The sequence below is a fragment of the Neophocaena asiaeorientalis genome, unplaced genomic scaffold (assembly GCF_003031525.2).
Source record: "Neophocaena asiaeorientalis asiaeorientalis breed wild unplaced genomic scaffold, Neophocaena_asiaeorientalis_V1.1 scaffold155, whole genome shotgun sequence".
Taxonomy (NCBI): domain Eukaryota; kingdom Metazoa; phylum Chordata; class Mammalia; order Artiodactyla; family Phocoenidae; genus Neophocaena; species Neophocaena asiaeorientalis.
The window spans coordinates 1,917,173-1,937,011 of record NW_020173040.1 but is presented as its reverse complement, the minus strand read 5'-3'; the positions used below and the strand labels follow the sequence as shown (position 1 = coordinate 1,937,011).

The 19,839-nt window shown below is 40.3% G+C and overlaps 1 protein-coding gene across 3 annotated transcripts in view; it reads right to left on the bottom strand.

Moving 5' to 3' along the window:
- DIP2C (DIP2 acetate--CoA ligase C (putative)) overlaps positions 1-19,839 on the bottom strand; it is a 186,786-nt gene that overhangs the window by 43,185 nt on the left and 123,762 nt on the right. For all 3 annotated transcript variants that reach the window (XM_024742794.1, XM_024742793.1, XM_024742792.1), the window contains 5 exons: positions 16,991-17,114; positions 16,325-16,446; positions 15,350-15,461; positions 15,152-15,261; positions 3,147-3,277 (listed from right to left, as the gene is read on the bottom strand). In XM_024742794.1, the coding sequence (XP_024598562.1) occupies positions 3,147-3,277; positions 15,152-15,261; positions 15,350-15,461; positions 16,325-16,446; positions 16,991-17,114 (599 nt within the window). The remainder of the gene's footprint in view (positions 1-3,146; positions 3,278-15,151; positions 15,262-15,349; positions 15,462-16,324; positions 16,447-16,990; positions 17,115-19,839) is intronic.

Genomic DNA, 19,839 nt, shown 5'->3' with positions numbered 1-19,839 from the left:
CGTCCGGAGCCTGTGCTCCGTGGGGGGAGGGGCCACAGCGGGGAGGGGCCCGTGTAAAAAAAAAAAAAAAAAAAAAAAAAAAGAACGAAACAATTTAAAAAACATTTTGGGAATATTTTCTCTCAGTCTCTGGCCTGCTCCCATTCTCACAACAGTATCTTTTGCAGAGCAGAGATGATTAATTTTAATAAAGTCAGCCTATCAATTATTTCTTTCATGCATCATGACTTTGGTGGTGTATCTAAAAGTCATCAACAAACCCAAGATCATCTAGATATTCTCCTAAGTTTTCTTCTAGGAGATTTATAGTTTTATGTTTCACATTTAGGTCTATGATCTATTTTGAGCTAACTTTTGGGAAGGCTGTTAACACCTGTGTCTAGATTCTTTTTTTTTTTTTGGCCTGTGGATGTCCAGTTATTCCAGCACCATTAGTTGAAAAGACCACCTTTGTTCCACTGTGTCATTGTATTGCCTTTGCACTTTCGTCAAAGATCGACGGACTATACTTATGTGGGTCTATTTCTGGGCTCTCTATAATACCAAGAGTGAACCCTTATGTAAATTATAGACTCTGGGATGATAATGTGTCAAAGGTAGGTTCCTAGTTTGTAAAAAATGTACTACTCTGGTGGGAGATGCTGATAACAGGGGAAGCTGTGCGTGTGGGGGTGGGGTGTGCATGGGAAATCTTTGTACCTTCCACTCAATTTTGCTGTGAACCTAACAATACTCTGAAAAATAAAATCTAGATAAAAAAACAAAAATAAAAAATGTCTGAACAGGAGAGAGAAAAAAAGACATTTTGGTAACTAATATAAATTTGTACATTTGTAAATCAATGGTTTCAGATTATTGACTTGATAAAACATACAAAGAATTGATAACTCTCACAATTTGGGCACCCTGAGCAAGGCAGCCACACAACTCACGACAACACATGTCACCCTGTGGTGTCACGTGGGTGAGCCTACTGAACTGGGAGGGTAGGGTCTGTACCACGCACTTCAGTTACTCCAAGGAAAGTTGTTTTCCTTTTTAAAACTTTTACTTAGGTATAATTTGCATATCATAAATCTATCCATTTGCAGTACAGAATTAAAAGAACTCTGACAGTTTTGCAGAGTGTATAATTATCACCACAATGCACTTCCATCACCCTAGAACACTTCCATCACCCTAAAGGCATGCCTTGTATTCATTTGTAGTCAATCCTGTTTTCAGCTCTAGCCCCAGTTAATCATTATTCTACTTTCTGTCTCTATAGATTTTCCCTTTCTGAACATTTCCAACAAATGGTATCACATGATACAATCATATAATAAGTGGTCTTTTGAGCCTGGCTTCTTTCAGACTTGGCATATGTTTTTGAAGTTTATCCAGTCTGGGGAGAATTTTCATCTTAACAATAAGGAATTTCCTAATCCATGAATACCAACTGTCTGACGTGCTTTTTAAAACAGGTCCAGTTTTTTAAGCAAGTCCATTGTGATCTGTTTCTATAATGGATTTCAGAACGAAGAAGTTTACAGCTGTTATGTATTTATTTTTAGTGCTGCAGGGGTCATAGCTCATTTTGTGACTTCTGAATGAATTTGCAGGTAAGACATTAAGCAAAGGGTCACTGCCACCCTCTCTGTACAATTCCTCTAGAGAGTCCCATTGCTGCTGGTGACATGCAGCAGGACTCACTCCAACCAGCACCTTCTCTGTGGATTTCACGGGGCTTGGCTGGGTGAGCCTGCAGAACCAGAAGGCACTTTTGCCAAGTAACAAGAGACAGTTGCCTATAAAGTTGTAGTTCAGAATAGGTTTCCTTCTCAGCTGGCCAGATATGTCTAAAGTCACTTTGGCCCTACTGTTGGAATGGTATATCCTGAACTATTTTCCAAGAAAAAATTACCCACAATGCTATTGCATTCTGAACTGAGGCAAAAATCATTAAAATATTTCAACTGTTCAATTATATTTGCTTTCTCAAAAAGTTTAATTGTGGGGATTAGAATGGTAGTGTTTTTAAAAAATATGTAATTGGATTTAGTCCAATTTAACCCAATTGAATATTATAAATGCATTAAAATAATTGTTTTAGGAGAATGTTTAAAGATGAGAAAAGTCTACTATTATGAAAAAAGGCAATTATAAGCAATTTCACTGTAGCATCTCAGTTTTATAAATATATTAATGTACATTTACAAAATTGTATGTGTACTTAAAGGTTTATGGGTGAAACCGTATGTTTTTTGGTGTTTGCTTTAAAATGCCCATATGGAAAAGGGACAGAAATAATCAGAAGGCTGGATGAAATCGAACTGGCAAAATAAGATCCACGTGAAGCTCGTTGTTGGGCCCTGGTGCTTGTTACAGTGTTCTTTATACACTTAAACATATACACTTGTATATGTTTGAAAATGTCAATAATAAAAAATAGTACTACAATAGAAATACTACATTAGAAAATAAACTCTGTAAGACTATATGCCAAAATGCTACTAGTGAGTATTTACTGTTATCTCTGGGTAGTATACTTATGGATGGCTTAATTTTCTTCTTTATATTATTTTGTATTTTCTAAAGTTTCTACAATGAACATCTATGTACAATTAGAGAAAAATGACAATAAACATTCATCCTCTCCATTAATACTTGTTGGCAGCTACCAGGAGCTGGGCCTGGGGGCTGCCAGCTGTGGAGTGGGGGCCACGCAGGGGAGTGGGGATAGGGGAGCCTGTGGAGCTTCCTTCCGGCCTCCTGCAGCTGAAGTCAGGGAGAAGCCTGAGGAGGAAAGAGCCTGGATGCTCCCGGTGAACACAATTCCAGGCCTGGGACACCTGAGAAGATTTAGAGGCATAAGAAGCAAGCCCACGGCCTGGGAGTCACTTGGAAAATGGATTCCCAACAGACAGCTTCTGAGAATGGCCCCAGATTCTGTCTCTGTTGGTTTCAGCAAACTTTACGGAGACTAATTTTTCAGATGCTGGAGAGAGTGGCTACCAGGGCAGGCATCCCTGTGGCACCCGGAGCTGGGCTGAGGAGGAGTCGCACCCTGCGGGCGGCCCCCTCCCGTTAGCAGTTCTCGCAACTGGTCTGAAGACACGTGTGTGATTTACTTACTTATATCGTAAAGGTGCAAAAACGAAACTCACCTACAGAGGCACCACAGGACAAACCCAAGTCCACAGTAAGGGTCCAGGCAGATGGCCACTTCTCTAGAGGGGTAGAGCTCACACTGCAGCTTAATAGAACGGCAGAAGGCACTGGTGGCTGCGTGAGACATCTGCAAGACAGCAAGGTCGCGTTAAGTGCATGGAGCCTGAGCCCATCCTAAGGACTCCTGTAACGGAACAAGGCCGCATGAAATGCACGGGACCTGACATCTGATGCCTAAGGGTGGTTTTATAACAGAGAACAGCTGTAGCCAAGCTTTGGTTTTGTTAGGAGAGAGCAGCCTGCTGATGTTCTCATTAGCCTTCCCATTTTCAAGAGTAAACCACAAGCAAAACTTCCTGGTCCCCCAGGACTTAGTAACCCTGGCCCATGAAGTCAGGACGTCTTGCATCTGAATGGCGGGTTTGACTGCGATCCCCACTGCAGCCCTGTACAGTAGGTGGGGACTTGTGACTCCTCACATCCCCTCTCCAGGCAGGGACGATACCTGACCTGTGATTCATCTCCAGGCCTAACACCACACCTGTCGTGCAACAGGGGGACCAGCAGAGCACAATGGATGCACGATTCCCGTCTCAATGATCAGGAAATGTGGCTCAGAAGGCCACACACATTTGTGCAGTAAGACATGTTCATCATTTGACGGCAGCCCAAATCCAATCTCAGTGCAGCTACAGTAAAGAGCTTCTCCAAAGTCAGCAACCAGTCCCACGACAGTCAGTATGGAATGTGAATTCTTTTAAAGTACTGGAAATTATATCTAGTAACATCAATTTTCTCACAGAAGCTTTCTAGCCAAAGAAATCTAAGAGGAAAAGGAAAGTAAAAGCAGCCCAGAAAACTTTACCAAGTTCGTGGTCTTAAACATGTCTCAAGTTACCGTGGAGTGCACGTCACCCAGAGCTGAACTGTAAAAGGGACCAGTGCAGAGCATCGTAATATTCAGGGAAGTCCAGTCAAATGCCTGGGAAAAGCATTCATTAGCCACTCCAGGAAAGAGAGGAGAGGAACCAGGAGAGGGGTTTTCCATCCTACCACAGAGGATCCCTGTCAGAAGTTCTGCACAGAAGAAGATTTCATTGTGGATGTTTTACTGAATTCATACAAAGCAATGTAGAATCACTCTAGAATCTAACACGCAAGCAGCTCTTCGCAGTTTGTTTTTAAAACCACAACATTTGTTTAAAGAGGAAATGAAGCTGGATTTATGAAACATGCCTTCAACCCCCTGCCTGCTGCATCAGGAGTTAGTAAGACCACAGCTACCAAAATCATCCACATTCTCAGATTAGCAACTAAAACAGACCTTCACAGAACCCCCGCTCTGTGCAGGTGTCGTATACAGCTTGAGAACAGAGCTCTCAGCTCAGCTCGGCAGATGCTAATTTGTTAACAGAGGACTTGTGCTTGGGATATAAAAAAGAACACACAGCCTCTGCCCTCAGGAGCTGGCCACGTAGTGGGAAGTTCAGAAACTTGGTAACTGCAGGGGCTGCAAGCACTTTGACAAAGTGTGCATAGAGCTTAGAGAAAGCAGATGATGATTCTCACACCCTTCTGTGGGCTCAGAGGGTGAGTTAACAGAGTTCAACACAGCGACCAGGAAGCTAACAGGTTAAGAAAACATAACTAGGAATGGGGACTGTCTATCCCTAAGCTCATTCCAATCTTGGACCCTGCCAACATCACAGACCCAGAGCCCATGCTCGAATGCTTTACCAGAACCTTTTAGTAAGAAAAACTCCTGCAAACTTGTACTTGAATAAAGAATTAGTTTTCTCAAAGCCCCAAACATCAAACTCTAACGCTCTACTCTAAAAGGGACATTGAGAGCAGATACTTCAACGTGGAGGAACTGGGGATAAGGCCAAGGGTATTTATTTTAAGGATGTATCTTATGACATCTTCAGCAAGTTTACCTTCCAGTGAAGTTTTGCTTTGGCTCACGTTAGAATAAGTGTCCATTCCTGGGGCACACATCAGCTCACACATCAACTGCAGTGAGCAGGAGAGTGCTCCAGAAGCAAACTGGTGTCAGCTCTAAAACATCCTGCAGGGAAGCCCACCTAAAGCACATGCAGGTGCTGGGCAGGCGCTCCATAGGACGGCTGTGGAGTGGGGCAAATGCAGACCTAGGATCTATCTATTAGGAGCCTTCAGAGTTCAAATCACACTTTTAAACAGGGAACACGAACAACTTAAATTGAACACCTGAACTTGTACATTTTATACTAAATCGGACATTCTGTAATGCCCTTTATAGGGAAAACACTTTACTGGAAAGGCTTTTCTCTGTCAACTTTTGGTGTGTATTGGACACTCAATGATATTTTTGTTCAAAAACTGAATCAAAATTTATTTCTGAGAAAAATGGTGACCTGAGCAACCACAGAGGTGGGAGTTTCCATTTGGAGCAGACTGTTAAGGCAGATAATTTCAACTCTATTTATGCCTCTCAGTATTTGAAGCATGTGGGTTTTTCACTAAACAACATCACAATACACTTCATTTCAGGTACTCATCAAACAAATTAAACAGTCAAAGGTTTAAGAAAAACATAAATTTGAGAGAAAGTCTAGTTATTCATCTCTCTGGGATTTCCAGAGTCTATACTTACATTAAGAGGAATCATTAGGAAGTTAGAACATAGATCACTTTGGCTCTGTTTCAAGTAGTAAAATCTTTATAGAATCAAGATTTAATATTACAGCTCCCACTTCTGTAGATCATGAAAATGGTACGATCAAAAGTGTGTGCTTCTCTTGTGGCTGTGACAGTAGGAGGCCAACCCAATTTTCATACTTAGTAAATAATTCATCTTGGTCTGAAAATATATCTTTATTTTTAAAAGCTTTTCAAAAATTATTTTATTTTATAATGTACTTTATTGGTGTACCACCTCAAATTCTATAAAAAGCAGAGGAGAGGGTTCAGGGAATATGGCAGAACAGGAATCCCTGTCCTACTTGGACAGTATCCGCACAGGCAGAATCTGATGTAACTACAGTGGAGCTCTGGAGTAAGTTGATGGCTTGCAGCTTCCCAGGGGGCAGGGGAAAGCTTGGACAGTGAACCGCAATTAATTTTGGAGATTAAGACATTCCCAGGTTTAAAAAAAAGTTAAGGGAGCTCATTACATTTAGACCTGCTGTAAAAGAAATGCTCAAGGAAATCCTGCAGGTTGCAATAGAAGAACATTGTACCTCGATGTCATTTGAAGAAGTAAAGGTCTCAGTAAAGGTAAACACAAGACAATTATAAAAGCCAGTATAATTGACCAATTGCTTAAAAACTCTACTTTTTGTTTTCTACATGATTTAAGAGACTAACATACTAAAACAAAACGGTTATTGGCCTAAAAACTAGTGTTACTGTAACTTTGGATTTCAATTCCACACTTTTCCTACATAAATTAAGAGACCAATGCATTTAAACGTTTATTACTGGGACTTCCCTGGTGGCACAGTGGTTAAGAATCTGCCTGCCAATATAGGGGACACGGGTTCGAGCCCTGGTCCAGGAAGGTCCCATATGTCGCGGAGCAACTAAGCCCATGCGCCACAACTACTTAGCCTGCGCTCTAGAGCCCAGGAGCCACAACTATTGAAGCTCGTGTGCTTAGAGCCCGTGCTCCACAACAAAAGAAGCCACCATAGTAAGAAGCCCATGCACCACAACGAAGAATAGCCCCCGCTTGCTGCAACTAGAAAAAGCCCACATACAGCAACAAAGACCCAATGCAGCCAAAAATAAATAAATAAATGTATTAAAAAATGTTTATTACTATATGTTTTGGGTCATACAATGTATAAAGATATAATTTTAGACATCAACAACTGAAAAAATGGTGGGACAGAGCTGCACAGAAGCAGTTTTGTATATTACTGAAATTAGGCTGGCATACAAATTAGAGCATAATAACTTTAAGATATCAAATGGAATCCCATGGTAACCACAAAGAAAATAGCTATAGAATATATACAAAAGGAAATGAGATAGGAATTTTAAAGTATCACTACAAAAAATCAACTGAGCACAAAATAAGACAGTAAAGCAGGAAATGAGGAACAAAAAAGCTATCAGACATATGGAAAATAAGAGAGATGAGAAACGTTCCTTCTTATCAGTAATTACTTCAAATACAAATGGATTAACTCTCCAATCAATGACAGAAATCGGCAGAATGGATGAAAGAAATGATCCAATTACTGCTGTCCACAGGAGATTCATTTTAGATCAAAAGACACAAATAGTTTGATCATGAAAAGATGGATAAAGATATTCCATGCAAACAGTCACCAAGAGAGCAGAGGTAGCTATATTAATATCAGACAAATAAAATTTAAATCAAAACGGATACAAGAAACAAAAGAAGGGCATTATATATTAATAAAAGGTTCATTACGGCAAGAAATATAACAATTATAAACATCTACAAACCTAAAAGCAAACCATCAAAATATATGAAACAAAAACAGACAGCTCTACAACAATAATAGGAGACTTTGATATTCCCTTTTCAATAATGGGCAAAACAACCAGACAGAAGACAACTATGGAAAGAGAGGACTTAACACAATAAACCAAAGAGCTCTAAGAAACATACAGAGGAATATACAACCACAACAGAATACACACTCTTCCCAAGAGCACTTGGGTCATGTTCCAGGGCAGACCATATTTTAGGCCACAAATTAAGTCTCAATAGACTTAAAAAGATAGATAACATACAAAGTATCTTCTCCAAGCACAACAGGATGAATAGAAGAAAAACTGGAAAACCTACAAATCTGTGGAATTTAAACAGTGCCGTCTTAACCAACAGATCAAAGAAGAAACTACAAGGAAAATCAGAGAATATTTAGACACAAATGAAAATGAAGACAATATAACCAAACCTAAGCGGATACTGCCAAAGCAGTGTTAAGGCAGAAATTTATAGCTATAAATTGTTATATTAAAAAACAAGAAAGGTCTCAGGCCAACAACCTGACTTGACAACTTAAGGAATGAGAAGACAAAGGACAGACTAAACCCAAAGGTAGCACAAGGAAATATTAAAGATTAGAGTGGAGATAAATAAGTAGAGAATAGAAAAATAGCAGACATAAACAATGAAACCAGAAGTTGATTCTTTGAAAAGACCAACAAAATTGACAAACCTCTGGCTAGATGGCCTAAGAAAAAAGAGGGAAGTATCAGATTACTAAAATCAGAAATGGAAGTGGGGACATTTACTACTGATTCTACAGAAATTAAAAAAAAAATTATAAGAGAGTACTATGAACAACTATACAACAACAAACTGCACAACCAACAAGAAATGGAAAAATTCTATTTCATGGAATTTGAAACACAAGCTATCAAGGAGGAACACGAACTCTATGAAGACTAAATCACAAAAAATAGAAAATCTGAATAAACCTGTAACTGGCAAGAAAGACAAATCAGTTAAAAAAAAATCATAAAGATGTTAAAAAAAAAAAAAATCCCAACCAAAAAAGGCCCTGGAACTGATGGCTTCACTGCTGAATTCTATCAAACGTTTAAAGACGAAATAATACCAATCTTTCTCAAACTTCTCCAAAAATTGAAGAGGAGGGAACACTTTCTAATTCTTTCTTGGAGTTCACCAAAATCCTGATACCAAAGCCAGACAAGGATACTATAAGAACAAAAGACTACAGACCAATATCTCTTTTGAACACTGGTGCAAAAATACTCAACAAAATCCTAGCAAACGAAATTCAGTAGCATATTGAAAACCTTATGCATCATGACCAAGCTGGATTTATTCCTGGAATGCAAGGATGGCTCTACATATGAAAATCAAGCAACATAAAACATCACATTAAGAGAACGAAGAGAAAAACCCCAGATGATCATCTTGGTTGATGCAGAAAAAGCATCTGCCAAAATTCAACATCCTTTCATGATACAAACAATCAATAGACTAGAAATAGAAGAAAAGTTCTCAACACAGTAAAAGCAATATACAAAAACCCACAGTGGGGAAGTAGCCACATAGCACAGGGTGATCAGCTCGGTGCTTTGTGACCGCCTGGAGGGGTGGGATAGGGAGGGTGGGAGGGAGGGAGACGCAAGAGGGAAGAGATACGGGAACATATGTATATGTATAATTGATTCACTTTGTTATAAAGCAGAAACTAACACACCATTGTAAAGTAATTATACCCCAATAAAGATGTTTAAAAAAAAAAACCCACAGTGAACATCATACACAACTGTGATAGACTAAAAGGTTTTTCTCTAAGATCAGGAACAAGACAAGGATGCCCACTTTCACTACTTCTATTCAACACAGTACTGGAAGTTCTAGCCAGAGCAATTAGGCATGAAAAAGATATAAAAGGCATCCAAATTGGAAAGGAAGAAGTAAAATTATCTCTGTTCACAGATGACGTGATCGTATATGTAGAAAACCCTAACAATTCCACAAAAAACTGTTAATAAATCATAAATGAATTCAGCAAAGTAGCAGGATAAAAAGTCAACATGCAAAAAGTAAGTTGCATTTCTGTACACTAAAAGAAAAATGTGAAAAGGAAATTAAAGCAATTCCATTCACAATAGCATCAAAAAGAATAAAAAACTCAGGAATTAACTAAGGACATGAGAAACTTGTACAATGAAAACGATAAAACACTGCTGAAAGAAATTAAAGAAGAAATAAATGGAAACACATCCCTTATTCACAGATGTCAATACTACCCAAGACTATACTGATTCAATGCAATCTCTATCAAAATCTCAATGATACTTTTTGCAGAAATAGAAAAGCCTATTGTAACATTCATCCGAAATCTCAAAGAAACCTGAGCAGCCAAAACAATCTTGGAAAATGAACAACGAAGTCAGAGGACTCACACTTCCTGATTTAAAAACTTAGTACAAAGCTACAGTAATCAAAACAGTGTAGTACTGGCATAAAGACAGACATAGAGAAAAACAGAACAGAATATAGAGCCTAGAAATAAACCCTCACATATATGGTCAAATGATTTTTTAAAAAAAATTTTCACTAATTTATTTATTTTTACCTAGACTTCACATGGAATTGATTTGATTGATTGACTCATTGAGGTATAATTGACATACATTATATTAGTTTCAGGTATACAATATAACATACATACGTGTATGTATTGCAAAATGACCACCACAATAAGTCTAGTGAAGACAGTTACTAAGATTTACTCTTTTAGCAACTTCCAAATACGCAGTACGGTATATCATTATCTATAGTTTCCATGCTGTACATTACATACACAGGCCTTATTTATAATTGGAAGTCTGTACCTTTTCATTCCCTTCACCCATTTTGCCCATCACCAATCTGTTCTCTGTATCTATGAGCTTGGTTTTCTTTTTTTTTTTTTTTTTTAAGATTCCACATATAAGTAAAATCATACAGTATTTGTCTTTCTCTGCCTTATTTCACTTAGCATAATGTCCTTCAGGTTCATTCATGTTGTCTGAAATGGCAGGATTTCCTTCTACTTTATGGCTGAATTATATTCCATTGTGTGTGTATGGGGGAGGCTGTGGGTAGGTGGGTGGGCATATCACATTTTACTTATCCATTCATCTGCCAATGGACACTGATGTTGTTTCCATATCTTGGCTATTGTAAACAATGCTGCTATGAACACGGGGGTGCAGATATCTTTTCGAGTTAGTGTTTTTATTTTCTTCAGATCAATACCAAGAAGTGGAATTGCTGGATAATATGGTAGTTTTATTTTTAATTTTTTGAGGAACCCCCATACTGTTTTCCATAGTGGCTGCACCACTTTACATTCCCACCAGCAGTGCACAAGGGTTCCCTTTTCTCCACACTCTCACGGACACATGTTATCTCTTGTCTTTTTGATGATGGTCATCCTGACAGGTGTGAAGTGATAGCTTATTGTGGTTTTGATTTGCATTTCTCTGGTGATTAGTGATGTTGAGCATATTTTCATGTATCTGCTGTCCATCTGTATGTCTCTTTCAGAAAAATGTCTATTCAGATCCTCTGCCCATTTTTAAGAAATAATTGTTTGTTTTTCTGCTATTAAGTTGTATGAGTTCTTCATATATTTTGGATATTAACCCATTATCAGATATATGATTCGTAAATATTTTCTCCCATCCAGTAGGTTGCCTTTTCATTTATTAACGGTTTCCTTTGCTGTGCAGAAGCTTTTTGGTTTGATGTAATCCCACTTGCTTAACTTTTGTTGCCTTTGCTTTTGATGTCAAACTCAAAAAATTGACAAGACCAATGTCTAGGAGTTTACCCCTATGTTTTCTTCTAGGACTTTTATGGTTTCAGGTCTTACATTCAAGTCTTTAGTTCACTTTGAGTTCATTTTTATGTGTGGTGTAGAAAATTGGTCCAGTTTCATTCTTTTGCATGTGGCTGTCCAGTGTTCCAAGCACATTTAAAGACTGTCCTTTCCCCACCATATATTCTTGGCTCCTCTGTCATAAATTAGTTGACATATATGCATGGGTTAATTTTGGGGCTATTCTGTTTCATTGATCTATGTGTCTGCTTTTGTGCCAGTATAATAATACTGTTTGCATTACTGTAGCTTTGTAATGTCAGGGAGCATGATGTCTCCAGCTTTGATCTTTTTCAAGATGGCTTTGGCTATTGGGGGTCTTTTGTGGTTTCATACGTATTTTAGAATTGTTTGTTCTATTTCTGTGAAAAATGCCATTAGAATTTTGATAAGGATTGCAATGAATCTGTAGGTTGCTTTGGGTAGTATGGCTATTTTAACAATATTTATTATTCTAACCAAGAGTATGGAATATCCATTTATTTGTGTCTTCTTCAATTTATGTCATGAATATTTTATAGTTTTCAGTGTACAGGTCTTTCACCTCCTTGGTTAAATTTATTCCTAGGTATTTTATTCTTTTGATGCAGTTGTAAATAAGATTGTTTCCTTAATTTCTCTTTCTGATATTTCATTTTAGTATATAGAAACACAACAGATTTCTCTGTATTAATTTTGTTATCCTGCACTTTACTGAATCATTTATTCTAACAGTTTTTGGTGGAGTTTTTAGTGTTTTCTATACATAGCATCATGTCATTTGCAAATAGTGACAATTTTACTTTTTCCTTTCCAGTGTGGATGCCTTTTATTTCTTTTTCTTGCCTAATTTCTCTGGTTAGGACTTCCAGTACTATATTAAATAAGAGTGGTACAAGTGAGCATCCTTGCCTTGTTCCTGATCTTAGAGAAAAGCTTCAGCTTTTCACTGTTGAGTATGATGTTAACTGTGGGTGATCAAATGATTTTTGATATGGGTGCCAAGACCATTCAATGGGGAAAGGACAGTCTTTTCAACAAACGGTGCTTGGAAAACTGGATATCCACATGGAAAAGAATTACGTTGGACTCTTATCTAATACCATAAACAAAATTAACACAAAATGGAGCAAAGATCTAAATATAAGATCTAAAAAATAAAACTTTTAGATGAAAATATGGGACAAAAGTTCACAACATTGGATTTGGAAATGTTTTCTTGGATATGACACTGAAGGAAAAGGCAAAAAAAATTAGACTTCACAGAAATCTTAAAATTTTGTGCATCAAAAGACACTATCCATAGAGTAAAAAGGCAACTCAAAGAAAGGGAGAAAATATTTGCAAATCATATATCTGATAAGGGATTAATATTCATAATATATAGAGAACATCTAGAACTCAACAAGAAAATAATCAATTCAAAAACAGCAAAGGACTTGAATAAACATTTCTTCAAAGGATATATACAAATGGCCAATAATTCCATGAAAAGATGCTCAACATCATTAACCTTTAGGGAAATGCAAATCAAAATTACAATGTGATATCACCTCACATCCATTAGGAAGGCTACTATTAAAAACAAACAAACAAACCAACAGGGAGTTCCCTGGTGGCCTAATGGTTAGGATTACAGGCTTTCACTGCAGTGGCCTGGGTTCAATCCCTGGTCAGGGAACCAAGAGCCCACAAGCCATGCGGCACGGCTCTTCCCCCGCCAAAAAAGAGGACATTCAAAAGAAAAAGAAAAAAAAAAAAAAACCAATGGAAAATAAAATACAAGTGTTGGTAAGGATGTGGAGATAGTGGAAACTTTGTGCACTGTTGGTGAGAAGGTAAAATGGAACAGCTACTGTGGAAAATAGTACAGCAATTCCCCAGAAAATTAAAAATATAATTACCATATGACCCAACAATTCAACTTCTGGATATATACTTAAAATTGCTGAAGGCAATGTCTCGAAGAGATATTTATACACCCATGTTCACTGCAGCATTATTCACAATAGCTAAAATGTGAAAGCAACTCAAGTGTCCATTGATAAACGAATGGATAAGCAAAATGTGGTAAATACATACAATGAAATATTAACTCAGCCTTAAAAAGGAATTCTGATACATACTTCAACATGGATGAACCCTGAAGACACTATGCTAAGTGAAAATAAGCCAAACACAAGAAGACATATACTGTATGATTCCACATAAACATGGTACCTAGAATAGTCAAAATCATAAAGACAGAAAGTAGAGTGGGAGTTGCTGCAGGCAGGGGTGGTTTCAGTTTTGTGAGATGAAATGACTTACAAAGATGAGTGGTGGTGAGAGCAGCACAGAATTCTGAACATGTTTAACACCACTGAGTTGTACACTTGAACTGGGTAAATGGCAAATTTGTGGTATATATATTTTACCACAATTAAAAATTGGAAAAAAAAGTAAATGGAGTAAGAGAACTAAATGAAAATTATACAAACCCAGCAGTCAGGTGGATAATAGGTGAAGGGCTTCCTGAGGCCAGAGAACTTAACCGTGTCTTTTTTTTTTTTTTTAACATCTTTATTGGAGTATAATTGCTTTACAATGGTGTATTACTGTCTGCTTTATAACAAAGTGAATCAGCTACACATACACATATATCCCCATATCTCCTCCCTTTTGCATCTCCCTTCCACCCTCCCTATCCCCTCTAGGTGGTCACAAAGCACCGAGCTTATCTCCCGGTGCTATGCAGCTGCTTCTCACTAGCCATCTATTTTACACTGGTAGTGTATATATGTCCATGCCACTCGTCCCAGCTTACCCTTCCCCCTCCCCATGTCCTCAAGTCCATTTTTTACATCTGTGTCTTTATTCCTGTCCTGCCCCTAGGTTCTTCAGAACATTTTATTTTTTAGATTCCATATATATGTGTTAGCGTATGGTATTTGTTTTTTTCTTGCTGACTTACTTCACTCTGTATGACAGACTCTAGGTCCACCCACCTCACTACAAATAACTCAATTTCGTTTCTTTTTATGGCTGAGTAATATTCCATTGTATGGATGTGCCACATCTTCTTTATCCATTCATCTGTCGATGGACACTTAGGTTGCTTCCATGTCCTGGCTATTGCAAACAGAGCTTCAATGAACATTGTGGTACATGACTCTTTTTGAATTATGGTTTTCTCAGGCTTAACGGTATCTTGACAAGGACATTGCCTGAGCTGTGAGGGTCCTAATTCTGGTGACACACATAGTAGTTCCATCATTCTTTGATAGGAAAAAGCATCATTTCAGAGGTGATGAGCAGTGTGTTGGCAAGTTATAATGAGACCCATGTTAAACAAGTGAGAAACTCCAGTGCACGAAGTTTTATAATAGAATACTGGGATTTGAGAACCAGCAAGAAAAACATAGGCAGTTTTTAAATTAGAGGTTAGGGAAGCTCTGTTTACATAAAAAAATAGCTGGAACATCTGGAAATAATCAGTCAGCCTAGCTAACTATTGAAATGGTCACGTATTTTAGAGCTTGAACAAAATGCAAATATATCGCTCTCTCCGTGTTTTGCTGCTAGGCCCCACTAGAGCCCTATACCCATAAGAATGAAAACTGACCATTGCTTTGTGGCTTGCTAACTAGTATTACGCAGACTGTGTTTCTCACCTTCACTCCAGCTAGCATCCCAGTCGTGGACACACTAAAATCAAGATAGGCTAGCGTGTCTGGGTTGGAAGGTTTGTAGATCTGGGCAGGCCGCTTCTTTGGCAAATCATCTAGAGAGCAAAACAAAGCTGTTAGCATCTCTGACTTAATGGAAAAGCAGATAAGCAAACAAACATATCAGTGAGTTGGAGGACGAACCTGTGTCCAGTATTGGGGGCCAGGCCCTGACGTCTACAGCTGCAGCTGCCTCCCTGGACCGTAACAATTTACAGATCAGTTGTGTTGTCATCAAACAGGCGGAGCGGCTCACCTGAGGGTCAGAGAACAAGGAATGGAGAGGAGGAGGGTAAAGGACGGGGATGGACGCATGCTCACGTGCCAGCTGTGCACCACGTGGAGGCCATGAAGCTCGCAGCACAGGCTGGGCACCAGGAGCACAGCTGCCTCACAAGGGGCTGTGCTGGCCAATGGAATTCCACATGACCAGGAATCTGACCACGGAGCACACAAGCAGACCTTGTGGGGACTGAGGTCCCTGGCAGTATCCCCTGTGTGATGGTCACATACAGAAAGCAGCATCCAAACTACCTGCTCTCACTGTTAGCTCCGTCCCCCAGAAATGCACACATTTACACACACAGTACCATCTACCAGAGTGACAACCTTGAGGGTCCTCCAAAACAACTACAAAGAAGTATTCATTTGTGATGTCCCTCGTGGTTCCTCCTCCAAGGGAAAAACATATCCTAATCCTTTTAAACTTCCCCAGGCAAAAAAAAATTAAATCAAATCTATACTTTCAAAAAGGAACAGGATGCTTCTCAATCTTGAGGCAAGAACCTTTAAAAATGTATGACTTTCCCACTTGTTTTGGTCTGCTCCTTGGGCTTGGTAGGGAAGCTCCCAGTGTCCAGAGGGATGCCCTCTCTGGGCATCAATTCCCACGCATTGTGGCAAAGCTGCTTTCTAGCCCCTAATTCTACGCACAAGCTGCTATCTTCCTTCCAGAACGAGATGGCCAACTCCTAGAGGGAAGAGGCTGAGTCCCACTCCACCGCTGGGACCGCCGACTCCCATGCAATCCCATGCCTGCACCCAGCCCTTCCCCGGGAGCCCAGGCTCTGTGATCTGCAAGCCCAACACTCAGGCACAGACACCCGCAGGCAGCGTTACCTCCACGATCATCTTCACGGTTGGCAGCGTGGTTGCGATGTTCTGTGGGTGTGGAGGACGGACGGTTATTGGCACACAGCCTGCATACAGGCAACCATAAAATGCTGCGATAAGGTCTATTCCTACATGGGGAGAAAAGCAGAGGTTCTCACTTGAAACAAAACAAGCTGTTTAATGGCCATCATCCCTGTCAGCAGAATCACCAGCCTGGAAACAGTCAGACGGGTACGGCAGTAACTGAGACCTTGAACAGACCTGTCCTCCTCCCTGTGGGTCTGTTAAACTTCAGGGGTAACTCCCACCTGGCCCATTCTTTTAGGCACAGGAAGCCAAAGCAGGCCAGAAGCTTGATTGCTCTCATTTCTCTAAGGAATTACTCAACTTTCTGATTATCAATTCAGTAGTCAAGGATTTAACTACTATTGATTAAATGAACTACCTCAGATAGCTAATAAAACAAATTTAGATTGAAAAGTCGTTGTGAACTACCGCTTTATCTGTGTCCCTACTATTAGTGGTATAGCACGTAGCACAGTCCGCACAAGTGAGCCAGGCAGGAGAGACAGTGCCCATTTTTGGTGGTAACACACAAGGTCATCGAGCACCAACATGTGCAGTGAAGGGTCTCTCAGGCAAGGGCTGGTCTTGCATGGCCCTGCTTCTTACCTGGTGGGTAGACTAGAGCGACGTGGTCCCCATCCTGCAGGTGCCCTCTCTCCATCAGCATCACGGCTATCTTCTCAGCCCGCTTGTGCAGCTGGACACACGTCAGCGAGTTCGCTATTGTGCCCTGAGTAGCACAAGAACAAGCGGGTAAGATTTTTTTTTAATATGACAGCTTTGAGGTGCAGTTCATAAACCATACAACTCACTTATTTAAAATGTGCAGTTAAATGGATGTATCTGCAGAGTTGGGCAACCACCACCACAGTCAGCTTCAGAATGTTTCTGTCACCCCCTAAGAAGACCCCCCCCCCAACAGTTACCATTCACTCTCCTTTCCTCCCCACTGGCTAAGAAGTACAACACCAAAGAGGCATCTACACACGTTTGTATTAAAAAGAAATATTTAAAAAATAATGACTTGACTTGAAAAAACAGCTAAAATCACAAAAAAAATCGATCTAGTAATTCTGGGACTTAAGTGTAATTGTCATGGGCAATAAGAATTAGTCGTAAATCTGCAGGACTCGCACTATGAAAAGTAAGACTAATTGAAACTGCTTTTAAGAAAGACCACATCAAAAGTCAGGGAGGTCAGAAAACAAACAAACCCCCAGAAAAGCAACAGTCAAAAAAAAAAAAGTCAAAAAGCCCCCAAAAAACACAAAAGAAAAAAAGGGAATTGTCAAATTCATTTAATGTAGATTTTTAAATATGCAGGAGCAAATGTAAAACACACTTGGATTGAAAAGTACCTTAAAAAAGCTTTGTAGGCGAAAATCAGTAGCAAAGTAGGTATAAGAGATATCAAAATACATGATGTTTACTCTTCAAAGAAAAGCAAGAATGAACTGCAAATTATAAACATACAATTATCCAAAGAAAGTTTCTCTTGAGAATGCACTTTTCATTTGCACATATTCCCAGGTGAGAAGAGATCACTGTCTACAGCTATTTAAAAACTGCTTCTTTATTATCAATTCCTACTTTAAAGGGATGAACAGGGTGAAGGACCTTTCCTCAAGCAACAGGCAAACTGGCCAGGAGTGTCAGGTGAGGAAGACCCTGCAGCTGAAGAAACGACGGTGGACAACTGGGCCAGATGCTTTTATTTAGGTGGGGAGCTTCCAAGGAGGGTAAATGAGCTGGTGGGTGACACGGAAAAGACTGTCGCCTGAGCAGAAAGTCAACAGGAAGGTGGTGTGAGCAGCTGGTTGTGTGGGAGGAGAAACGTGGACAGGAGAGACCAGAACCTTTGGGGCCATTAAAGGACACTGGTGACCTGGTGACTTGAGGTGTGGAAAGAGACATTCGAATTCCCACCCAACTGGAACACGTGCACAAGGTGGGTGGGAACCGATGGGAGTGAAAACCATTTAAAAGGCATCAGGATGTATATACCAGCAGCTGGTGTTTGCCTAAAGCACTCACGAGATCACTGACGGCCATATCTACCCTGGGAAGCAACAGGCTCTCTCCATAACCGGGGCCCAGGGCCGCAGAAGCCCGGCAAAGGGAGGCTGCCCAGGCAGCTGCCAGCCAGGTTCTGGTCCCTTCCTGCTGTGCTGGCACTGGCCTCTCCCACAGTGGACAGGATTAGCTTACATTTCCCTGATTTGAACTTTCTCATCGTATGTATTTTCCTTAATTACCTTCCTTCTAAGAAAGGTTAAAAAATAATAGAAAAAGATATATGAAATGGAAGAGCCAGAAAGCAGAATGTGGCAAAGCTGGGTAAACACAGAAAGATCCACGAGACTGGCGTCTAGAAACCCAGCCCAAACCTGAGAACTTGGTGCCTTCTCAACTGGACTGTTCCTCTGAGCAGTTACTCCTGGGGAACACACCTGTCGCATGAACCAAAACACACACTCAAAAGGACCCAAAAGTCCTGTGAGCTCTTCTAAGTGAAGATGGGGCACCAGCCCCCAGCACAGCTAAGGTGAGGCCCATGCCAGGCCTCCTGACACGCGCACACCAGCTGTCCTGGAGGGAAGCCAGCACTGCGCTCCTGGTTGTTGCTGGGGACCAGCTGTGCTGCTGGTGGGGTGGCAGTGTGCCACAGGGGAGTCCCACCATCACCCTGCTGTCCGCTGGTCGTTAGCCAGTCTTATCTTAAGCAGCAAGCATTCTCTGACTGAGTTGTTCAACTTCTGGGACTGATCTTCTCCCCATTATCCAGAGAGCAGACACTGATCCCCTATCATAACCAGTTTTTTTGTCACACAACAAAGCCTATGAGATTTGAGAGGCATCAGTGACTCACAACCAGCAGCCATATGTTTTGACTCTGTTTATGAAATTTCCACCTCCAGGTACTTTAAAATGGTGAAATTTAATTGGCATTCTGTCCTTTAGGAATCTCTGCGAATGTTTCACAATACCCTTTGCCACCCTACGGCCTTTACCCCAGACGGGAGGAGGGCCCCTCTGGGCAGTCGGTTGCCAATGAGCCCAGCCCAGCCTCTCTCCTCCACCCCAGCCTGCAGGCTCCACTGGCTTCACTGTGGCTCCCGGCAGGCTCCACGTTGAGGGAGCCAAACGGGATACAGGCCTCATCCAGCCCCGGACTGTGCATCACCACTGGTTATGGGGAGTCTCAATACAGCCTTTCACCTCGGGAGAAACACCACTGATTTTCAATCACATTTCATTTTCCAAAGTGCTTGCTGTCATAAAAACATGAAATGCTGTTTATCCTCAGGTCAATGGTTACCTGGCATCCTCATCAACATTCATGGGAAAAGTTGGGTTTTCAGTACAGAAACCCACTGCCTAAGAAGAATGTTCTAGGAAAAAGCACCTCACAGGAAATTAAGGCTAACTTTTCCTAAAAGAAGCCTCGGCCAGTA